Source organism: Chrysemys picta, chromosome 16 (assembly GCF_011386835.1).
Source record: "Chrysemys picta bellii isolate R12L10 chromosome 16, ASM1138683v2, whole genome shotgun sequence".
In the NCBI taxonomy this organism is placed as follows: Eukaryota; Metazoa; Chordata; order Testudines; family Emydidae; genus Chrysemys; species Chrysemys picta.
Window position 1 is genome coordinate 23,458,263 of NC_088806.1, and position 22,858 is coordinate 23,481,120.

The 22,858-nt window shown below is 46.7% G+C and overlaps 1 protein-coding gene across 8 annotated transcripts in view; it reads right to left on the bottom strand.

The window, feature by feature from the left end:
* GRAMD1B (GRAM domain containing 1B) overlaps positions 1–22,858 on the bottom strand; it is a 295,443-nt gene that overhangs the window by 11,376 nt on the left and 261,209 nt on the right. For 6 of the 8 annotated variants that reach the window (XM_008164547.4, XM_065569230.1, XM_042851916.2 and 3 more), the window contains 12 exons: positions 21,216–21,331; positions 20,469–20,625; positions 17,509–17,695; positions 16,982–17,125; positions 15,926–16,044; positions 13,733–13,875; positions 12,804–12,907; positions 12,143–12,346; positions 11,813–11,903; positions 8,723–8,830; positions 7,963–8,080; positions 5,877–7,157 (listed from right to left, as the gene is read on the bottom strand). In XM_008164547.4, coding sequence (XP_008162769.2) covers positions 7,068–7,157; positions 7,963–8,080; positions 8,723–8,830; positions 11,813–11,903; positions 12,143–12,346; positions 12,804–12,907; positions 13,733–13,875; positions 15,926–16,044; positions 16,982–17,125; positions 17,509–17,695; positions 20,469–20,625; positions 21,216–21,331 — 1,581 coding nt within the window. In that variant the 3' untranslated portion in view covers positions 5,877–7,067. Of the gene's footprint in view, positions 1–5,876; positions 7,158–7,791; positions 8,081–8,722; positions 8,831–11,812; positions 11,904–12,142; positions 12,347–12,803; positions 12,908–13,732; positions 13,876–15,925; positions 16,045–16,981; positions 17,126–17,508; positions 17,696–20,468; positions 20,626–21,215; positions 21,332–22,858 lie in introns of those variants that run through there. The other 2 variants (XM_042851911.2, XR_010593117.1) reach the window with 2 other exon arrangements.

The following is a 22,858-nucleotide window of genomic DNA, read 5'->3' on the forward strand; positions in this document are numbered from 1 at the left end:
ATCTCAAAACCTCAAGCCAGGTTCCATTCTACCACACCAAGAAGCCATCAGTGGTAGCAAATCAGAGCCTAACAGCTTGCAAACTGCCAGGTGCAGCTGTGCTGAAATACGTGAAACCCACAGAGGATGCATGCAGGGTTTGAGGGGGAAAGGAAGAGCAGCTTCGCTGACAAAAATTCTACAGTAACAAGCCCAGAACGTTACCTTGTAGAATAGTCACTGCAAGGAGCAAGGCTCTTCCTCTAGGGTACTGAAGTATTCTTTGGAGAAGGTTGGTTCTGGATGCCTGTGGAAGGGACCTGCGCTATAGAGCATGCAGAAGCCTGCACTGTTGGCTATGCTCTTCTCCTGTCAAACATCAGCTAATTGTAGTAAGTAACCAAAAGATCTTGCCCTCAAACCTGGTACAAATTATCATGGGATGTTCATACCCTGCCTACAACTCAACTGAAAAGACACTAGTCATCTTGACTGTGTATCTCATAGGTGGACTACCTGCCCTCAGCCTGTGTAGAAGGGGAAAAGCTCATCTGTTTTGGATGGTCCCCAAAAAGGCAAAGAGGACAGAGCTGATCTCCCCTGAGGTGCCCCTACTCTTTCCAGCAGCACTCTGAGACCCCTTATCCAGCAAGGTCCTGGGGGGAAGATGAAAGATACTGACCCTCAGAAGTGCTTGACACTAAGCTCTATTTAGCAGCTTGTTTGGTGAGAGAAGCACTGGCCATTTTAGCTTTGGGCTGGATTTGGAGAGAAGAGATTTCTTCCAATTCCACATTCCAGTGCTGAATGATGGAAAAGCCACCGTCTGCCCTGCTCCAACTCCTCTCCATTCTGATACGGCTAGCTGCATGGCAGGTGATGTGTCCAAGCCCTGGAACGCAAAACTACCATGAAGAGGAACGGACTCCGAGGCCATAGGAGAGGGGAGAGTGCCCCTGTTCCTAGGTACTGGTAGGAAAGGAATCCTCTCTTGTGTACTTAGCATTCTAATGCACAGAAATTTAGACTGAGGGTTGCCATTGTATCCGGTGTTCAACCTCACTCTGCCTCGGCATTGCAGCACACATCTGTTCTGAGGAGCTAGAGGGGGAGTGAGTTGAAGGCAATGTTGTAACAGGGTTAATGGTGTTATGCTAAGTTTCTAGCCACCACTAGAAGCAAAGGAGCCACAGAACCCTGAGAGGGGCTGTTCGTGAGAGTTCGTGCCCAACCCAACTCAACACACTCCATCCAGCAGTTTGGAGAGCTGCCAAGGTAGGCAGTCAATCTCTTAGATGCTTACCTGACCCACATCCAGCTCTATCACTGCTTTCATTCCAATGAGGAGCTGGACCTTCCTCTTTACTTGCGTGGGAATCACTGCAGATCCCTCACAAAATGTCTTGCAGTGCACATCAGCCAACTGGGGTTATGGTCTCGACTGCAGCTGTCCATTTGTAACAAACAATCCCCTCTCCCCCCCAGCCCTAAAAATGTAGGTTAGGAAAATTAGCTGTTGATAACTAAGCATATACATGAAGAGGAAATATTGGGTTGAACTGTCCCCTTTATACCAGAGTAAATCTTTGAATCCATGGACTTGTCTGGCTCTAAATGCGAGAAGAATTTGGCTTACTGTACCTGACTGATCATTATCTGTTTATATTTGGGATAGGAAAATGGGTCCATTTAAGGGCTGCTGCTGGTGACACAAGCATTATTTCCACAGAGCAGCTTTCAGGTCAGGGCTCAGTAAAGCCAACACATTATGCTTGCAGCAAAAACCATCTCTTCCTTTTAAACTGTGCATTAAAAAATAAATTTGGGTACAAGGTTACACTTTACTAGAGATGCACCCTTTCTGTCCATAGATTTTTTTTTTTTTTTTTTTTTTTTTGTCTGAAGTGGTGTAATTTCCAGTTCGGGTAGACCTACCCGCTACCTCTGATCAAGATAACATGGGCATATCTACTTGAGCTAGAAATTACAGCTCTGTTGTAGACCTACTGAGTGAGAGAGATCTTGGATAGGAAACTGATTCCAAATTGGCATGTGCTCTCTGGTAAAGCTGATTGCATGGTTAAATTGCAAAGTAGTCAAAGCTGGAGCGTTCATGTCAGGGTTAGAGCTTGACATTCACAACTACCATCCAAGATTAAAATATTTACATACTGTGTACGCTGATTTTGAAATTGTGGTTCAGGCTTTAGCTGCATAGGGAGTTCAGAGTTTTGTGACCTTGATTCTTTTTATTTTTGCTTGTCTGTATTTTAAACCCATTTTTTAATCATGATTCTTCCTAGCTCAAGCGGGGCTTGTACTATACATTAAGGATAGAACCCTTCCAGAAGCATGGTTGCTTTATAGTCAAGTACACAGGCTGAAACTGTTTCCATTCTTTCTCCACCCCACTCTACCAGGAACACAGCATTCCCACTAATGCAAAGTTTTGAAATGAGTCTAAGAGTGTTTGCCTACCCGTCTTCCTTCCCTGATCCCAGATCTCCCACATCTGAACTACAGACTTACCCGAGGATGGTGTCTTTCACAAATAAGTAAGTCTTGAGTTTATGTAACTAGGCCCCCATTTTCAAACACAGGCACTACATGGACCCTACAGCCCAAAATACCTGTTTTCAGGTAAGCACCAATGGGCAGAATATAGGTACCTAATTTAGGCAGCCAAGTTTGAAAACTGGGCTTAGCAAGGAAACTCCTTTTTTCTCCACATACGGAAAGATTAGAGCTGAGAATGTGTGTTCCCGATGAGCTGTCTTTCTATCCCTCCCTCCAGTGCTGCAGCATCTCACGCAGCACTATTTAGGCCATTCGCTGTTTATGTTACTTTGTGTATATTCTATCTGGCTGGTGCTTTAGCTGCAGCAGGAAGGGGAGTGGAGTGGAAGGATAAACCCTTTAAAAAATCTATTTCACAATTGGTCAGACACTGAAAATCAAACCAAACTGTTCTGCCTGTGAACCTGATTGGTTATGCACAGTGGAAGGATGAGGGCCTGTCGGGGCAGAGTGCCAAACGAAGGCTACGATCCTCCCCCCAGGTCAGCAGGGCAATAAATGTATCTGCCCATGTGTTCAGGCTAGGTCAAAACAGGCGAGCCTCACAGAGAAGAGACTAGGGTGAAAACTAACTTTCAGCTGTACTTACAGTATCCTCCCTTCCATCCATCTCTGTCTCTGTTTTACCACTAGAAATCTCTGCTAGATTATCAACAAACTTTTAACCATAAGCACACCTCGGGCTGCGATTTTCAGAGGACCCTAAAGAAGTTAGGCACCCAACTCCCATTGAAATGCAATAGGATTTGGGTACCTAATGCTCTTAGTCTCCTTTAATCCCAGACTATGTGTGTGTCTTAATTCTGGCTCCCTATTGACATTAAATAATCTACTTCAACCCCTAATGTGGGAGGCAAAGAAATGGGTGTGTTTCTTCTCTGCAAGTGGGGCAGAGAAGCAAAGGGTGAGGGTCTGAGTTAAAAAAAGGCTAGATAAGCAGAGCGATGAGATAACGAAGGATACACTAGCTGAAAGCCAGAGAGGAATTATTGCCAGGGGGCCAGGAAAAGCTTCCTGACACTAAGAGCTTGTCTATATGTACAGTTGCACTGACTTCACTAACAATATGATGTTAAACTGGTGTCACTGCATGTGTAGACACACTTAACGGTTTAGCTTGTAAATTTACAGGCTTGGGATTCACTGTTTTGTACCAGTTTGAAACTGGTTCTGAATGGATCCACCGTAATCTGCAGCAGTTTAACTAAAGCAGCACAAGTTTGTGTAGGCCTGTGATCTGCTGGATGGAACAGACTCTTCCAGGGAAGCTGTGGCTCTTGGACAAAACACTAGAAAATGGACTGCTGGGGTAAGGGGTAGACTAGATGGACAGATTTTTAAGTGGCTGTAGGAGACACTGAAAGGCCTGTGACTGAGAAACAAACCTCGCCTGCTACCATCTATCTTTGGCCTTCACAGCTGGGGCAGGTTCCTGTCCTCCATAGCAGGATAAATATATCTGTACATGCAACCCATGAGCTAGATTACAGACTGCAGCTTCACCTCCAGGATCTAGAGTAACTTGCAAATACATTATGAGCTTCCCAATGGCATATTTAGGACAGAAACCACTAGGATCCCCACTCTCCTTTGGATTAAAACCTTGGAAAGGGGGAGGTTAAGCTAGACCCACAGTAACAGAGACATGAAAACCTTCCTTAGTCAGGGTCCTGGATCCCACCAGTGAGTTTGGGCTCTTGTGTCCTTAGAACAGCAGCAGGACACAAACCCATCCTCATCACAGCAGGGGGCACTGACCTGCCTCAACTTCCAGCCTTGGTCTCTTCTTTCCTCAGTGCTAGGGGATCTGCCTGACCCTATGTTGCCCATTTCAGCAAGAAATGCCAGGGAGATGTACAGTTTTAAGCAGCATTAAGTTAAATAAATAAGCATAAATACAATAAATTATATAAAGCAGTACATTCCCTAGGTTCCTGGGCATGTTTTTGTCTATAGTCCTTTGCCTTGTCTTTCTCCCCCTTCCCCGGTAGTCTGCTAAAATAGTCACGGTTTGAATTTAAGAGTCCCAGTCACACAAGACGCCAACAAGCCCCCCCCAGAGAGCTTCAGTACCTCCCCAGCCAAACTAGGCAGCTAGCGCATTTTTAGGAGGAGTGTGTGATAAATGGCTTAGTCAAACTCCTTCTAGAGCCATGTAGGCCAGTGCGATATGATGCAGGAAGGGCCAGTTGCTCACCTTGCTCTTTCAGCGCACGCAGAAGCTAGAGATGAAACAGACCTGCTAGATCATCCAGTACTCAATTCTACCCTAAACGGGGCTGTGTCAGGTGATCTCACCTGCTTGAGAAAATCCTTCCAGAGTCAGAGATGGTGGAGATAGAGGGTCCATAGACCAACTAATCCACCTGGTAAGGCAAGATGGGGAAGCATAATAGTCACCACCGCAAATCCCCTCTGTCCTTTCACCACGCAAAGGGATGTGCCAGTTAGAGCTTGATCCTGAGAGCTGCTGATCACCTGCAGTGCGGGTTAGTGGTTAGTGCACAAGACTGATGATGTGAGGTTGTATTCCTGGCTCTACCACCGAAACATCTCATGTGACCACTCTGTGACTCAGTTTCCCCATCTGTAAATAAGGACAATGATACTCATCCAGTTTTGCAAAGCACAACATAAAGGCATGGTGTCATTCTGATGTCAGTGTGTCTTGTGTGTGCTCAGTACCTCAGGATCAGGCTCTAACCGTGTTGGGTTCCCATTTGTTTGGTGTGTCCAATAATAACTCCTACATCGTTGCCCTTGCTTCTAGTCTCCTCCAGTCACCGAAGCTCGCTCAAAAGCCATGGGCTCACGTATGGCATTTTCAAGTCCCCAGCGACTGCACCGTGTCCCTCTCCTGCTCCTCCAAGACAAAAGAAAACATGCCCACCTGCTGTGGGATTCACACCCAGACAGACATCTCACCAGCTGCCCAGCGAACATGGCGAGCCCAGTACGTTCCATACCACAGCCCTCAGGCTTCCTCTCTTGACCTCTGCTGGGTTAAAATGCCCGATCATTAAAAATTAATCATTTGAAATGGCCTTTCAAAATAAATACAAATGCAACAGCCTGAGCTGCCTGCTGTGTGGATGCCCCTGTAGCTGCCACTATTGATAGCCCCGGAATACTCTCATTCTAAAAGGTTTGCCACAATGCAACAGGAAACGCACCAAAACGTCCCCTGTCTACAGCATCTTTCTAGGAAAGACAATTACCTGTGTGGCCGGTCCTTTTTTGCACCCCACTTCTAACATCTCCAGGGATCCGCCATGCAACAGGAGAGTGGGTGGCTTCCTGATACAGATCTATTCAATCCGTTTAGTTGCAATTGTGGTTTCTTTTTTTTTGTAAAAGGAAGCTGCTCCCTCTCCTTGTGAGTTTCCACCAGAGGTGAGATGTATGTAAATAGATATTGGATATTGGTACATGCCGAATGCCCTCACCTAGCCCACTATTTTATTTTAATTTTTTGGGCAGAAGGGGGGTTAAAATAGTGAGCAACAAGAAAAAAAAAACCAGGGTGTTGTATTAAGTCAGAGCCATTAGGCTTTACATGCCTCTGACTGGGAAGTGAGCACAGATAGCCCTTTCAGCACAGCTGCAGCTCCTTAGCACAGGGGTGGCTTATTGACAGGGACAGGAACGCATGGAGGGTTGAGGAAAACAGAGTATGTAAAGGGGACGTTGTCAAGTGAAAAAGAACCCACGGGCTAAATTCACTGACTTCAATGAGATATGCCAGGGTCCGGATTAGCCAAGAATACCGAGCAACAACCCACGTCAGTGCCCCTCTACTTTGCCATTAATGTAACTTCTATTAATAAAAAGTGAAATGTTTCATTGAGAAAATCTGGTTCAGTTTCTGTGCTTTACTCAGCAAAATTAGGCTGGCCAGTTTAATGGCGAGTTGCACCCCTACTACAGTATTCTAGCAGAGGGCTCAGAACAAACCCCATTCACTACTGAATGAGAGTCGTTTCCTAGAGAACTCTCATGGCTCAAAGCCTGCTCAATTCAGTAGGCTACACCTACAAGGGGCTGATGTCTTCTAGCAAAATCCTCCTTATTCTCAATGGAGCAAGCTAAAGTTGACAGTGTCCCCTTTAAATACCTGTTCAACATTCAGGTACCCTCAGGCGGGAAGAGGGAGGGGGAGGGGCATTTGCTCCAATTCTTCCCTTTAAAACAAACAGACAAACAAACAGCCAGGAATACACAGAAGAGAGGTGCATGGGAACAGGTAAGCGTGAGCTGCACTCTCCCGGACAGTGCCTCAGTGCTGGGAAAGCACAGCCCCCCCATCGCATCCCGTCCTACCCCAGAGACGCTGCAGTTCAACCAGTGTTGGAGGTCTGCACCCACGCTTCTCCTCCTCAGTACATAGGCTTTTTTCCTCTTTTAAAATCTGTATATAATATATATATATATTTATATTCTGTATATATATATTTATATGGTCTATATACACATATTGCACACAATCCTCTGGCCTCCTGTGTTCGCCTCTGTTAGTGGAAACGTTTCCGTTTCTCCTCTGGTTCCGACCCGTAGTCACGCGACCCGATGCCATTCTGCAGGTTTACTAGTGAATCCTTCATCTGCAAGACAAAAGCCACCCTGAGTGTTTGGCTGCTGTAAAGTCTTGGAGGCGCTGGGGCTTTGAACCTAGCCTCCCCGCCATGGGCTGGTGGAAGGTGTTCCTATTGCACTCCTTGGCTTGATACCAGAGTGCCTGGCCTGGAAGCGACAGGGAGTGAGAGGTGCATGGCCAGCTAGGCAGATGGAGCACGGAGTGACAACTAGGACCTAGGTTTCTGACAGATGCATGTTATTAAACCGCTATCGGAAGCAAATGCATGTTACAAACTGCAAGGTCTGTACAGACAGCCCCCTCTCTGTGGGGGAGGGTGGACACCAACCAGCAAACAGGTAGCAGGGCAGGGCGGGAGTGTTCAAAAACATAATCCCCCTGCTCTAAAGTGCCCTAAAGGATCTCCAATGCTCACACAGAGCAGACCCCCTCCCTCTTTAAGGTCTCATGTGGAAGACCTGCACTCGGTAAGCTGCATGGGAGTCAATTTTACCACGGGACTGTGAAGGGCTGAATGGATCAAACTGGGATGTAAACACCAAGTATTCCAGACCTGATGCTACATCCACCATCTGGCCTATGGTACTGGGTCAAGGAGAAGCTCCAGAATTCAGGATTGCTCTGAAGGTGTCAAAGCTTACCTGCTTGCACTAGTCCTGTTTGAAGGGGTCATGATGTGCATGTGGGGACAGCTAGAGACAGCCTGGGTAGGTAAGGATCTAGACAGACAGCAGGGTGGTTGTAGAAATGTTCCACCCAGTCTCATGTAATAGGAATTTCTGGAGCAAGTGGCTGGGAGATGCTGTTCTCACCTGGTCTAGAAGCATCACGGAGGATTTGATGATCTCACGCCACTTCTGCAGCTCTGTGTCATGATACTTCTGCTGGGACTCTAGCAACCGAGCCCATTCCGACTGAGACTGGGGTAACCTGCCAGGTGCACACAAAACACAAATGGTTTGGCTCTGGAGAAGCAAGGGGGTGGGATGGATGTAGGGGAGTTCCTGGCTGCTGAGTAAAAGGATGTCATTGACGATTCACCTCAAAGCCAGAGCGTACCCCCCACCCTCCCACACTCTTTCATTCATAAAACTTCCACCCACCACACATTGTCTTCCTTGGAAACCTCTGCCCAACCTCAGCTTCAGTGAAGATGCTTTGAAATGAACATTTCCAGATGTATGCAGTGCTGTAGCTGTGTCCGTCCCAGGATATTAGAGAGAAAAGGTGGGTGAGGTAATTATTTTATTGTCTCAATTTCTGTCAGTGAGAGAGACAAGCTATACATATAAAATATCCAACAACAACTACGTGCGTGAAACCAGACAATCACTACGCTCTCGAGAGTACTGCTCGTCTAGCAGAGTCTATAGCAGGAAAGGCCTGATTCTCACCCCCAGTGTAAGCGCCAGCTTGCTTGTTCCAATCCAAATAATTTATCTTCCCTTTAGTGTGTAAGGCTGGGAAAGAGGCAACTGGGCAGCTCTGGGCTGTGGAGTTTTGGAAAAGCCACCAGTGTCTACACGAACTAATAGTTAGTGAGGGGCAAAGATAAATAAAATGCCAAGTTACCTTTCCGGTAGCCGCAGGCCCTGCCATGCGGTGAGGGTCTGGGTGGTGTATTCCAACATCCAAAGTTTGTAGAACAGCATCATATTGAGAATTACCAACAGCACCAGACTGGGAAGGAGAAAAAAGACAGTGGTGGAAACATCCCCAACTATATACATCATTCAAGCCCCTCCCTATATAATGCCCCAAAGGCCCCAGGGTCCTGGATGCCTTAGTCAGCTGACGGCAGTGGCCGTTTTGCCTGAATAAGAACTGGGTGATCAGGGCCTGAAGCTTTAATTGAGAAAGAGAAAGAGACGCAGACAGAACTTCATGAAATGAACACAACTGAGGGCAGAGCAATGGGGAGACTGACAGATCAGCTCAGACAACGTATAGACCAAGTTTGGTGGATTAGGATTCCAGCTCAGCGGGCGGCGAGTTATATCGGATACTGAGAAAAGCAGGTGAAAAACACAAGAGTAAAGAGGTAAAAAAGAGACAATACCTGAAACAAATCCTAATGGGAGCAGGAAAGAGAAAAGATGGAGGAGCTAGAGGTTAGAAACAGACCGGCACAGGGACAGGAGAAACTGAGGGGGAACGTCTGGTGGATACATATAATACACAGAAGGGAAGGAAAGAAAGGGTGGAGGAAGGAGAGGAGAGAGAAGGGAAGAAAGCTGTAGCTGCATGGGTGTTTCTCTACGGACAATGCTCTTCTTTCCCTAGCAGCACAGCAGAGGTTGAGCGGTGCCTGTAGACCACTACACATGGGGCACCTGCACACGGTATTGTTCGGATTATAAATTCACATTTCAAGTTGCAAGCACCTCTTTCTCTATTTGCACCAAGCTGCGTGAGAGGAGCCTGACGGGACAGCATGCCAACCAATGCTCTCACTTTATATAAGGTTGCCACAACCTGGCATTTGTGGTGGTTATATCTATTAGATGCATCAGCGGCTCAGATAAAAGATGCCAGCCAAGATGGGAGGCTTTTAATTACCATGTTTGGGGCTGTCTGAGAACATCCCCACAGCTTCAGAACCAGTGGGCCAACCCCATTTTTCTGGCTAATGGCCATTGGCGAGATACAGTATTCTGAAAATATTACAAACGCTTTGATCTCTGGTGCACCAGTTTGGAAGCAGATGCATTGGTAGCCTCTAAATCATTCCAATCAGACAGCTGTCTGGTAGCCTACTAACAGGGATTATTCTAAATTGATCTTTTGTGCTTTCTTACCTAAATGGCTGGGTGTGCCAGGTGCATCCGGCAGAAAGTGTTTTGGTAGAGAAGGTACTGGTATGTTCAGCAGCAAACATCTGCCATGCTGCCAGATACACCAGGTCAGTCTAACAGCAGATATCTGCAGCGCTGCCAAATGTGCGTCTAGCAGAAGATGCCTACCACGGTGCCAGAGTTATTGAGCACATCCAGCAGGAAGTATCTGGCTTGCTGCTAGATGCATCAGCTCTGTCAGAAAGCATCTTCAGCCTTATCCCAGCCAGGACCAGGAAGTGCAGAAAAAGAGGCACAGCAATTTAAAAAGTAAAATTCAAATGGTAAATTCAAATTTTCCAAACCTCTGAAAAGGCTGGTTGAGTTTGGGGCAAAAGATTGGGGTTGTTCTTACTTTATTCAAACTGGTTCAGCGGATCCTCTGTTATTAGGATCACGTTTCAGTTAGGCTAAGTCCTGGGGAAGATTTTCCTCTCTGTGCAGGTCACAGTAAATCATTAATGCTTTGTCAGGCACCTGTACAGTGTCTTTCCTCCAAAAGTCATTTACACACGAGTGCATTAACCTCCCAGCAGCATAAGTGGCAGGTAAGCATTGGGACTCCCATTTTATAGGTGGGTAAATGGAGACCAAAAGAGGTCTTGTAGCTGGACCAAGCTTGTTTGGATCATCTGTGCATTTCTAATAAGCCCACCACCGTGGTAGCCATTGCGAAGTAAGTGGCAGAGACAGGACGAAAACCCAGCAGTCCTGATTTCTAATAGCCTGCTATAACCATTGTACAGGCACACCCAGTTCTCACCAATCCCTCCCCCCCACTTTTTCTCTTCTAAGAAATCTGTTTATAATTCTAAGATTTCTTAGAAATCTCTTCCTAATGCGCTGGTTTCCTTCCAATATGGAATTTCTCCAAAACCCAGAACTCTGGAACATACATAATTGCAAGTAGCCAAGAAGGTTTCACTCCGGAATGTGATGAGAGGAAAACAGGTAGCAAACCGACTGGTCACATACAATAAAAACGAATGTAGTGAACACGCTGTTGTAGTAGTAGTATAGTACCTTTACCATTAGCACTACAGTATAATAGTTTGCATGATAAATGCACCACATTTTCACTTTCCTGGGAACTGCTAGGTTGTTTGTATGTGGTACCAAGTAGGTAAATAAAAAAATTACAGTCTCTGCATTGTGCAAAATCCTTAATTTGTAAAATGTCTAAACCAAGACCCCGGATGCAATAAAAAGAACCTGTTTTATTCCTCACTTTCCAAAAATGTTTCTGTTATTTACAATTCTTTCTCTTCAGTCATTATTTATGGGGTCTCATGTTCATATTCGTTTCTCTGGCCTCTCATCGGCTTAGTCTCCCTTCTCCTCTGTCGACTATAGATTTCCCCTCCCGACACAGCCTGCCCTTTCCCCGGCGCTCTGGTGAACAAAGCGTACTCTGTAGTTGAGCTACCTCCTAGGACTTCTAGGAATGTGTAGGAATGCAGGGTTCTGCCTGGCTGAGGGCAAGGTCAGGCCTGGGGGGGAAGGGAGTGGGTTGGATAAAGAAAGAACCGGATAGGAGTCTGAGTCACAACGTTGAGATGTGGATCATCTCCAGCAGGAGCTGACCCAAACCTTTGACCAGAGCTAGAATTCAACTATATGGAACATTTATGAGGTGTTTTTTTGAAAGGTTAATTTATTTGATTTTTGCTTTTGGGGCAGCGTCTGCTGGAGAAGATCCACATCTCAACATGGTGACTCAGACTCCTATCCGGTTCTTTCTTTATCCAACCCACTCCCTTCCCCACGGAGACAGGAGGACCCCAGGAGCGAGACTGAGCAAGCCAGGAGGGCGTAAGGAGTCACTCACACACAGCTGATAACGACCAGCAGCTTGGAGACGCTCTGCAGATGGAAGCCACTGGGACTGTCCTCAGGGACATGCCGCGTCTGCGTGGAACCTGAGGGGAAACATTTTGTCATGCATTTAAGTTATGTCCTAGGAAGAGCTCAATTCCTATCCTCTCCACACTCCCAAATCCCACTCCAACAATCACCCCCCAGGCTGAAATCCACTGCACCCCCTACCTCTAAGAAGGGTCTAGCCCCCGGTCCCTCTCTGCCCCGGGCCCCCAGAGGGGCCCGGCCCCACCCCATCACCATCCCCGAAGAGCCCAGCTCCTAGCTGGCAATTCCATACCTGCCACGTGCTTGATGCGATGCACAACCTCCTCATCTGTGGGGGTGGTGACAGGACTCAGCACCTCCTCCAGGTGTGGCACCCGCAGGTGGGCGTGGGGCCGTTTCCTTCGGCGCAATGTGGATTGCTTGCTTATCTTCTCTTTGGGGGATTGTCTGTGGATCTCCGCTAGGTACATGCTCTCGGTTTTGGTCAGTTCACTCTCTGCAGTGAGTCAGGCAACATGTTTAATATCAAGGGAAAATAACGGAGGGTCACTCTATACAAGGTCACTTTCATAGAGGCTTGGGACCATAACAACACAGTTTCCACCCAGTGCCACCCTCTGGGCCAAAGCAGGGCCCAGCACTGGCAGCTTCAGAAGATGAAAGCAGGCATATCCATAATGCACCTGGCCGAATGTCTGGTGCTGACCGCCTTGTGTTCATGCTAAAGCATTGAGATCTCACGACCCACACGTGTTAATGGGCAGCGCTAAATGTGAAGTAATAACATCATCCAGCTCTGTCTGAAACCCAGCCATGGTAGCCGACTCTTGCTAGTCTGCTATTGAATCCCACACCACCAGACTGCCTGCAGGAACGCATGTGCACACACCCCGATATCAACACACCACAGCCCCTTGGTAATGGTGGAACGGGTGAACGACTGCAGCTCTCACCTAAATGACGGAAATAATCTTCTAGGCCACTCCAGAAGTTTTTTTCGATGAAGGATTTCACAAGCCCCCACGGCTGCTTCCTGTAACGTAGCTCTGTAGAAACCCTGAGGGAAGAAAAGAACAAACCCAGTTACCCCTGAGCTGTCACCTCCTAATCTTTGCCCCCTGGATGCAGTGGGGACAGGTGAATCCACGGCCTACAAACCTTTGCTAAAGCAACAGAACACGTGTTATTTCTCCCTCTCATGATTTCGACGGTGGCTATGGCTGGGGCCTGAAGCGCCAAAATGCTGCCCGTGGCCCAATCCTGAAAGCCTCTCCCTGTGGCAGTTCTTTTCAGCCCAGTGTCAAAATCCCCCCAGCAAATCTGGACGTGTACTGGATACGCAGCCAAACACTCGGGCGCTGATCCAAGCCCAGCCCAAACCTCCAAGGCTGCAGAATTTTACCCAATACTAACCTGCTCGCAGCTCTGCTTGCTCACTTGCCCTATGAATCTCTCACAGCCCTGTGCTCTCTGTCGGCGCCTCCCATTGCCCACAAGATTCAATGGATAGTACATAGCAGCTGTTCCTATGAACCATTTATTCAAAGAGAGGTTCTCTGGCTCTCGGCCACCTCCCAACCCTAACCCACACTTCCTTTGCACCAACTATACTGTCTGCTCAAGGGCCAGTGGAATAAGTAGCCACCTCTCCTACCACTCTGAAGAGCTATGGGGAGGTTCTGCTTGCAAGGGGTAAGGTATGGGGGGCAAAGACAGGCTTCTTGCAGTCTCTCCACCCTTCCCTTGTAAAGCAGAGGGCAGGAGTTCAACCTTTGTTATTTGTAAAGTGCCTTGAGATCCTGGGAGGAAAGGTGCTCTAGAGAGGCCGGTGGATGAGTATTTTTCATCATCAACAAATCCACAGTCCCTCCGAGTACTGTACCTGAGTCGGCTTTTGTTTCTGGCGACACGAGTCAACGTGTAGCGGTTAATGGTGTAGAAATAATCATGGTAGGGGACGTCGTGAGTTAGCACCTCTGCGTCTATCACGTAGCACTCGCTTTCTTGGCTGGCTTTGTACATTGTCTGCGCAAAGCGGAGAGGAGAGCACAGGGAAGTGGTTAGTCTGGTCAGAGCGAGGCCAGGACAGAGCATGGCTCTTCACTGCAATCGTGCAAAACATCTCATGCAGAAGTAAGAGCCACCTATGTGACCCGTTTGTGTTAAGTTTTCCGTTAGCAGCTGAGTTTTCCTGGTGTGAATATTCATTAAAAAACAAAACAAAATTTAAGCTCAAGTATTTCCCTATGGCAAATCTGAAATTGGAAATTTGATTAGAATGTTCCAAACTCAAGCAGTTTGGGTTAGTTACATACCTACTCCCATCAGAAACAATACCCCAATCGACTTATGTAACGGACCAATGCTAACGTTCCCCAATAAACTGATCTCTGGCTCTTTATATTGTACAGAGGGAAGAATTCTGCAAATATCTGTGAACAACATAAATATCTGTTTCTTGGCATGAAGGCTAAGTAGCATTGCCTTACTGGAAAGAATAATCAATTACTGCAGTCAATGGGCCCAATTCTCTATTGCCATGTACACTGCAAAATTATTCACACCAGTGCAAAATGAGTGTAAATCATTACCATTCTGGGTTTGGTAGCATTTCACAAAGGCTTTGCACTGGTGGAAATGGCTACACAAGGTGCAGGACAATGGACAGTCTAGTCCATTTACTTTACAAGGTAACCTCGTCACTTTAACAAGCCGGAGACTGTACAGACAGGGGAGTCTCCAGAGATTTCATAAGGCTTGTCTTCGCCGCAAAGGTAATTCAAGTTATACTATAATTTGAGTGTTGCCCCTAACTTGAGTCCCATCCGCACAACAGAAACCCTTAACTCAAGTGTGGAGATGCTTTTAACTCAAGTTGTCCCCCTCGGAGGAGAGGAGATACAGGTTACAGATAAGCGAGCAGAACACATTAGCTGCCAAAGCAATTACTCTGTGCAACTCAGGTGTTATTTTGCAGTGGGGCCACTCTCACTCAAACAAAGCTAACTCAAGAGGAGTTAACTCTGCTGGGAAGACACATCCACGGTGTCTCATGTACACCTCCCCTCCCATCATGATAATGCAGGCCATGTCCTCCTCCACCAGGATAACACCTCTGTAGGAGCTGCAGCATTTGCTTACACAGGACAACAACAGGAAGGAAGGATCAAGCAGTGTCAGATTCTCTGTAGAGTGACAAGTGCTTTGTCCCCTTGGGAATAAAATTATTTGCACTGGCTTCTTCTTCTCTTCATTTCATCTCCCCTTTTCCCCACTCTGGTCTGTGCCTCTCTCCCCCCACTCTGCCTTTTCACACATGATCCTCTGCTACCCGGCTGGCTCACTTCTCCTTCCATCCTGCATATGCTTCCCTGTTGCATGGTCCTTTTCTTCACCTTGGGTTCCCATCTCTTCTGCTCCCTCAGACAAGTTGTCCAGCCACACTGTCGTCTTCTCCCCCTGCTCCCCAGGGCATTCTTCTTGACTGCCTCATTACTGTCTCCCTGGCTTGCCTGGATACTCCTCTCCTGGGCTGTGGCTGGCAACTCCAGTGCCACTGCAGGCTCTGCTCTCAAGGCAGAGGTACTGTTTCCTCCTATGCAGCTGCAGCTACTAAATAAAGACAGCCAGACTGGCTCCTCTTCCCTGTTTCCAGCTGCTTTTACTGACCTCTAGCTCTGAGCACTTCTATGCAATAAAGAGCCTGGACTCCTACACAGGCAGTTGGAAAGAGGAGGAGCGACCACCATGTGACCCACCTGCTCCCTACTGACCACCAGCAAATGTCCCACAGGCTGTACCTCGGGAACCACTGGTGCAGACAGCGGCTTTGCCGTTTAATTAGGCTGTTTGTTCTGGGAACAGATTTCCCTTCACCTGGAAATTCCCAGTCACTTCCCTGTAGCACAACTTAGCCATTAGAATTTGCAATGATAATGAGTGGCAAATTAATAACAGAGGAAGCCAGGCGCGGGGGGGAGAGAGAGAGAGAGCACGCACATCCCAGAGCCCAGGGTATTACAATAAGTCTCTGATCAGTCTCTGTCTGGCACCTTCCTATTCTGCTTCCACATACCTGAGTCTCAGTGACAGTAGCAGTTTTCGGGGCGAGAGGATTGGTGAGGGTGATTGTGTACAGGATTGCTCTGCTCTGATTGCCATTTTCTTCCTTCTTCCACGGATGAAAGATAATCTCTGGGAAAGGAAAGGCCACCGAGTTAGAATCTTGACTTGACAGAGGTGTTAACTCAGTGGGAAGCTATCCACACATCCAGGCCCAACAGAATTGGCCCTCATTGCTCCCCTCATTGGCAGGCTTGAGACTGAAAACCTCTCCCTCCCCTAGCCATGGTCTCCCCAAGGACAGAGGCACACTGGTGTGGAGGGGCTGGGGAAGCTGCTGACTGTCCCACAGATACACCAGGACATCATTCTCCAGAGCTGTCAATCCAGCATCCTCCGACACTGCTCACATTCACTTCATCTTTCTATTTTTTTTAATAAAGAGTTTTGTATTGACCTTTCCAGCCACCACACTTTTCAAGTCCCGTGAGGCTGCCAGTTGAGGGAGAGGCAGAAAACATGTAGAAAGAGGCTCATTGTAGCATTGCTTTAGCTTTAGAAATGCCTGAGGAATTCCGAGGTCTGGTTTTTCTCCCCTTGTCCAGCATCAGGGATAGGGTCAGGGGGTCTCTCTGTCTTCCCACAAGACGATGTTAGAGCTACAGTAAAAACATGGACTGTACTACATCAAGAATCACTCTCTGCCTGGGCTACAGACTGTGCCACTCTGTGATGTGCTGGGATTTGCATGCAAAGCCAGAGATGCTTTCTACTGGGAACCTGGTGCCTGGAGCTGGGTGCGTGATCAAGGGTGGGCTGAGCTTAAATGGGGCCTGGAACTTCCAAAGACTTCAGGACTCCCTCTGGTACCCCCAGCCCAGCCAGCCTCACCCTCCAGGTACACTTGTGGCAGCAACAGCAATACACTAAGTTGTGCCTCTAAGCCGCACCCTCCAAACCAACATGCAGAGGCCCCCTTCTGCATTGCCCTTAGCACCTAGTGCTCAGAGAACGCTGCGTCAATCAGCTGCTTGGCATGGGGCACGTGCTAGGATGGTGCATGGCTCACCAGAGAACCGACGTTGTTCCATGAAATCCCTCTGGAACTGGGAGTCAGTGAAGAGCAGGTCATACAGTTTGTCCACGCTGAAACTGAACACCTCATTCATGTACTGCCGGCCATTCAGATCCTCGTAAAAGGCCTGAACTTCCCCTGCAGGAAGACAGAGAGAGGTGAGAGCGCTGCTGGCCTCCAGGCCAAAGGACACTGCACCAGACTCAAAGGCTCCCCTTTTGCAGTGCCAGGACTGTACCATTTACAGTCTGGGAAAGGAGAAGAGCCCAAAGGAGACACAGCTGGTTCCCTTTCTTTTAATGCCCCCAGGGCAATGACTGTAATATTAGTAGTGTAATTCACCCCATGGAGTTATTTCATTGTTTCCCTTTCATCTGGCCCATGATGCTGAGTTGCTGAAGACCTCGAGGATCCAGTAAAGGAGGATAGCACAGTATCCCCACAATACCTCCAATTGGGAAAGATAGCACCAGGGCATTCTGGGACACCACAGGACAGGCATACCCGCCATCACGGCCCACCTTCATCATGGGTCTCCGACGAGTCGCTGAGCTCCGTTGGAATGTCCTCGTTGTCGTTGAAGTCCAGGGAAGGGGAGTTCACCGGGGCGATGATCTCGATCTTGTCTCCAATGATGTTTTCAAGGGTGAGTTCCTTCTCAAGGGGACTCTCCACCAACTCCTCCTCCTCCGGAAGCATCCCGTCAAACTGGGATGAGGCAGAGTGCAAGAAAGGCAATCAGGATGCCACCACAGAGAGCTACGTGATATGATTTTGACACACACGCCCCCTATCAGTGAAAATTCCCACTGGCATAGCTCTTTCTCTGACACACTCACACACACACCCCCTACAGGTCAAAGACTAGAGCCCAAAGGACAAACAGTCCTCCAGGTTGGGGCTGAGCAACGGGCCAACCACCCATCCTCATAAAAAAGGTTAAATTATAAAAGCACAACAAGGTAGCCATTCCTGCAAACAGCATGACAGACAAGGATGGGGAGCCATCCTCCTGCCCTAAGTGACATCTGACGGTGTGTGAAAGATTCACATTAGGGCTGTCAAGCAATTAAAAAAATTAATCGCAATTAATTGTGCTGTTAAACAATAATAGAATACCATTTATTTAAATATTTTTGGATGTTTTCTACATTTTCAAATATATTGATTTCAATTACAACACAGAATAAAAAGCGTACTGTGCTCACTTTATTTTTGATTACAAGTATTTGCACTGTAAAAAAGCCAAAAGAAATAGTATTTTTCAATTCAACTAATACACGTACCGTAGTGCAATCTCTTTATCATGAAAGTTGAAAAAAAAAAACTGCATTCAAAAATAAAATAATGTAAAATTTTAGAGCCTGCAAGTCCACTCAGTCCTACTTCTTGCTCAGCCAATCACTCGGAAAACAAGTTTGTTTACATTTGCAGGAGATACTGCTTCCTGCTTCTTGTTTACAATGTCAACTGAAAGTGAGACCAGGCAGTCTCATTGCACTGTTGTAGCCGGCGTCGCAAGATATTTACGTGCCAGATGCGCTAAAGATTCATATGTCCCTTCATGCTTCAATCACCATGCCAGGGGACATGCGTCCATGCTGATGACCGGTTCTATTTGATAACGATCCAAATCAGTGCAGAATGAGGCATGTTCATTTTCATTATGAGAGTCAGATGCCACCAGCAGAAGGTTGATTTTCTTTTTTGGAGGTTTGGGTTCTGAAGTTTCCGCATCGGAGTATTGCTCTTTTAAGACTTATGAAAGCATGCTCTACACCTCGTCCCTCTCAGATTTTGGAAGGCACTTCAGATTCTTAAACCTTGGGTCAAGTGCTGTATCTATTCTTAGAAATCTCACATTGGTATCTTTTTTGTGAAAAAAGTGATTTTTGTGAAAAAATCAGTTTTGTGAAATCTGCAGTGAAGGTGTTCTTAAAATGAACAACATGTGCTGGGTCATCATCCGAGACTGCTATAACATGAAATATATGACAGAATGCGGGTAAAACAGAGCAGGGGACATACAATTCTCCCCGAAGGAGTTCAGTCACAAAGTTAATTAACGCATCATTTTTTTAACGAGTGTCATCAGCATGGAAGCATGTTCTCTGGAATGGTGGCCAAAGCATGAAGGGGCATACAAATGTTTAGCATATCTGGCATGTAAATACCTTGCAATACTGGCTACAAATGCGCCATGCAAATGCCTGTTCTCACTTTCTGGTGACACTGTAAATAAGAAAAGGGCAGTATTATCTCCTGCAAATGTAAACAAACAAACAAAATCTACATTTGTAAGTTGCTCTTTCACGACAAAGATTGCACTACAGTACTTGTATGCGGTGAATTGAAAAATACTATTGCTTTTGTTATCATTTTTACCGTGCAAATACTTGTAATAAAAAATAATATGCATTTTGATTTCAATTATAACACAGAATACAATATAATATATGAAAATATAGAAAAACATCCAAAATATTTAATACATTACAATTTGTATTCTATTGTTTAATAGTGCGATTAAAACTGTGATTAATCACGATTAATGTTTTGAGTTAATCGCGTGAGTTAACTGCGATTAATCAACAGCCCTAATTGATATATTTATTTTTGATACACACAGGGACCAATTTTTCCAGGTCTTAACACCTGCCCTTGACTTCAACAGCAGCTGGGGCTGCCCAACACCTCTGGAAATCAGGCTAACGCTCTGTGTGCATTCCCATGTATTCCCAAAGATCTTTTTATATTTCAGTTAAGCTTGAGCACATACATAAGGATATAAAAATATATCACATCCAAGTTCCAGTTATCCTCAAACAAGCACTACAAACCCAGGAAATTCAGAGTTGAGATTAAACCCCAACAGAGTCCAAACGTGTCAAGGTATGGAAACGTGCAGTGAGGCCACCTCAGTCACCTTAACTCTGCCTTGGAGTGACGCCATGAGTGGAAATAGATTTTAGGGGGGGAACCAACAACCCAAATCTATCTTGAAAAATCAGTTTCCTTTAATCTGAGACCACAGATGCCAAAATGCTTTCATTGCCACCATATAACAGGCATGGTTAATGACTTTCAGGGCAGGCTGCAGGTCCCTCTTCTTTTTTTCCCTTGTGGAGGGTCGCGATGGGAGATCGTAGCAACACTTGTGAGGGGTGGGTTATTTTTGGTTGCATTGGAAGAGGGACTACAGGAGCAGCCTGTTACAGCACGGTTTATTTAAGAACTGTCAAGAGGAGGAGGATCAGGAACTCCTGTTTAAAGGGCGTGTGTATAGGTCTAAATAAATAAATAAAGAGACAACAGTATCCCCAAGAGATTACACATAACTTCTGCAGGCTGCTAAATTATCGACCTGAATCTCTCCTCTCTCCTCTAAGTCACAGCTTGTCTTTCCTTCAGCTTATTTGTACGCTCCTGGCCTCTGGTCTGCAATCAGATTTGGGATGGGGTAGGGGAAGGAGACACATACTGAAGTTGGCGCTTCACTGCTCCCTGTGGACGTCAACGTGCAGGCGGTGATGGACTTCTTGGGCAGCAGAGGACTAGCTTCAGGTTTGGCCTCCATGCTGCTCTTGGAGGAGCTGTCATTCACTTCATTTTCTTCTACAGGGATCTCCTCACAGTAGCTGTAAATCCAGAGAGAACACACCAGTCTTTAATTCTGTATTTCCCTAGCTCTGGCCGGGACTGGAGATGGGAAACGTTGGAATAAGGATGTTCTCATGATATTTCCAGCCTGAGCGGAAGCAGAAATGACTGGGAATCTTGTGGGAACAGCCTTTTCCCAACATGGTTCCAGCCCCCAAAGTTTCAGGTGCTTATACAAATTATAAAGAGGTTTTGTATCTTCTGTCAGGATAATGCATTGGCTTGTGTGCAACAGCATGTCCTCACTGCAGTGGTTGGCTCCAGTCAGTGTAACAACCTGCTACTAGCTAACAGAGCTACTACTCCTTTAACTCAAATAGCAAGGCACTGTACTTTCAGTGCTGAAGGTCCATTGACACCTGTGGTACTGGTACAGGTAAAAGGGTATGGTGCATGATAAGCATCTGAAGCATCAGGTTCTCAGTCCAGACCTCCAGCCTGATCCCACAATTCCTTGCAAGCTGAGTTCAATGGTAGTTGGAGGCGTGTAAGGGATCGGGGCCCTAATTTCCTGAGGGCATCACCAGCATTCACAATTCTTCATCACGAGCTAGTTTCACTTACTCACCCCATAGTGTTGAAATCATCATCAGGAGGCACGTAGTCTTCATCATCGCTGGTCAGCCCCAGTTCATTCCCGTAACATTGGTGGACGAAGTGCCAGAGCTCCTTTGGACACAGGGGCTATGGGGGAGGGGGAAAGGATAAGACCATGCACCCTTCCATCTAAGAATCCCAGACACTAATTAATTCATCTCGCTTAGCACTTACACAGCCCTTCACACCTTCAGTGTGCCACCCTAACAATGACTGACTCATCCTCACAACACCCATGTTTGACTCACCCAAGGTGTCACAGCTGTGAATAGAACCAAGGACACCTGATACTTATTCCTCTTCTCCCACCATTAGGTAACACTCCCGCCCAGTGAATGCCAGAGCCCAGGAAAAGCCTGGCATAAACATGCTGGGATACAGGTCAGGCCTATGGGGGTCTCAGCCCTAGGGGAACTAGTGGAAGTTTCTGCCCGTGCCCTAAGGCAGGGAACTGTTGTTGGGTGTTACAGTTTCCTAGAAAGCTGCTGAGCTCTCTCTTTCTCTCTATATTTACCGATTTAAAGCCATTTCTTTCATTTTCAGAGGAGGGCTAATTTCCTGCCTGGGACCTGAAGTGAGAGTTCAGTAATCTAGCTCGCAGTGGCCTAGCGTCTTCTCTCTCAGGGCCAAAAGCTTGTGACAGTCTGTTCCTGGCAATGAACCTCATTGATGCTGGGAGATTGTTTGCTACAATGAGCCTGCCACAAAGCTCACTGGGTGAGCGGAGACTGTGGGCATACATATTCCCACATAGAGAAATTGCCCTGGATTAGAGATTATAGTTGCCACACCATTACCACGCAAGCTTTTGCTGTCTGCTCAAGTTCTGTCCTAGACAGCTCTGGGTGACCCCCTTGATTTCCTATACAACAGCCTCATGGCTCTTCAGATGCCTGGGAAAGAGGAGAGGAAGCACCAGGATGAGGATAGCCCTGGAGCAGCTAGGAGAAGGAGACCTGCTTACAAATCTCCCTGAATATCTCCATCGTGCTGTATAAATATCATCCGCCATGGTAGTTCTCTCCTTCATGTATGTTTTTACCCTCTTGCGCTGCCACTGCTCCTCCCATTTATGTGCCTCACACTGACGTGATACAAAGGACCTCTGGGTTTTCTGACAAGTTTGTTTCATTTTTTTTTTAAATGGAGGCTGCCCACCTTTTGCTGCTACAGGTAAAGCCATTAAACAAAACAAAACAAAAACCGGATGTGGCTTTGAGGAGACAGAGATATTTTCCCCTGGGGCTTTAAACTGAGAAGACTAGCGTTACTGTGAAGAGATGGACTCGTGGCGTTACTGTGAAAAGACCATACACAGCACTAGTTAGAAAGAGAAACAAAATTACCGGGAAGCTCAATCTTCAAAGCCTAGCCCTTTGGGGATCAAAATCAGCTGATCAGAACGTGACTACATCTTCCAACTATGCAGGGAAGAGGCAGCAGAACTTGTGATGCAGAGGTTTTGGGGGACAATAAAGGGATGTTTGTTTCCAACAGGAAATAAAATGACAAGCAAGAAGGATTTCTCACTAATTAAAAAAAAAGAAATCCCGTGAACCTTTCGGGAGTTTGTTGGTTTGAATTTTTCCCAGTTGTTGCTGTCTGTGACAAGGC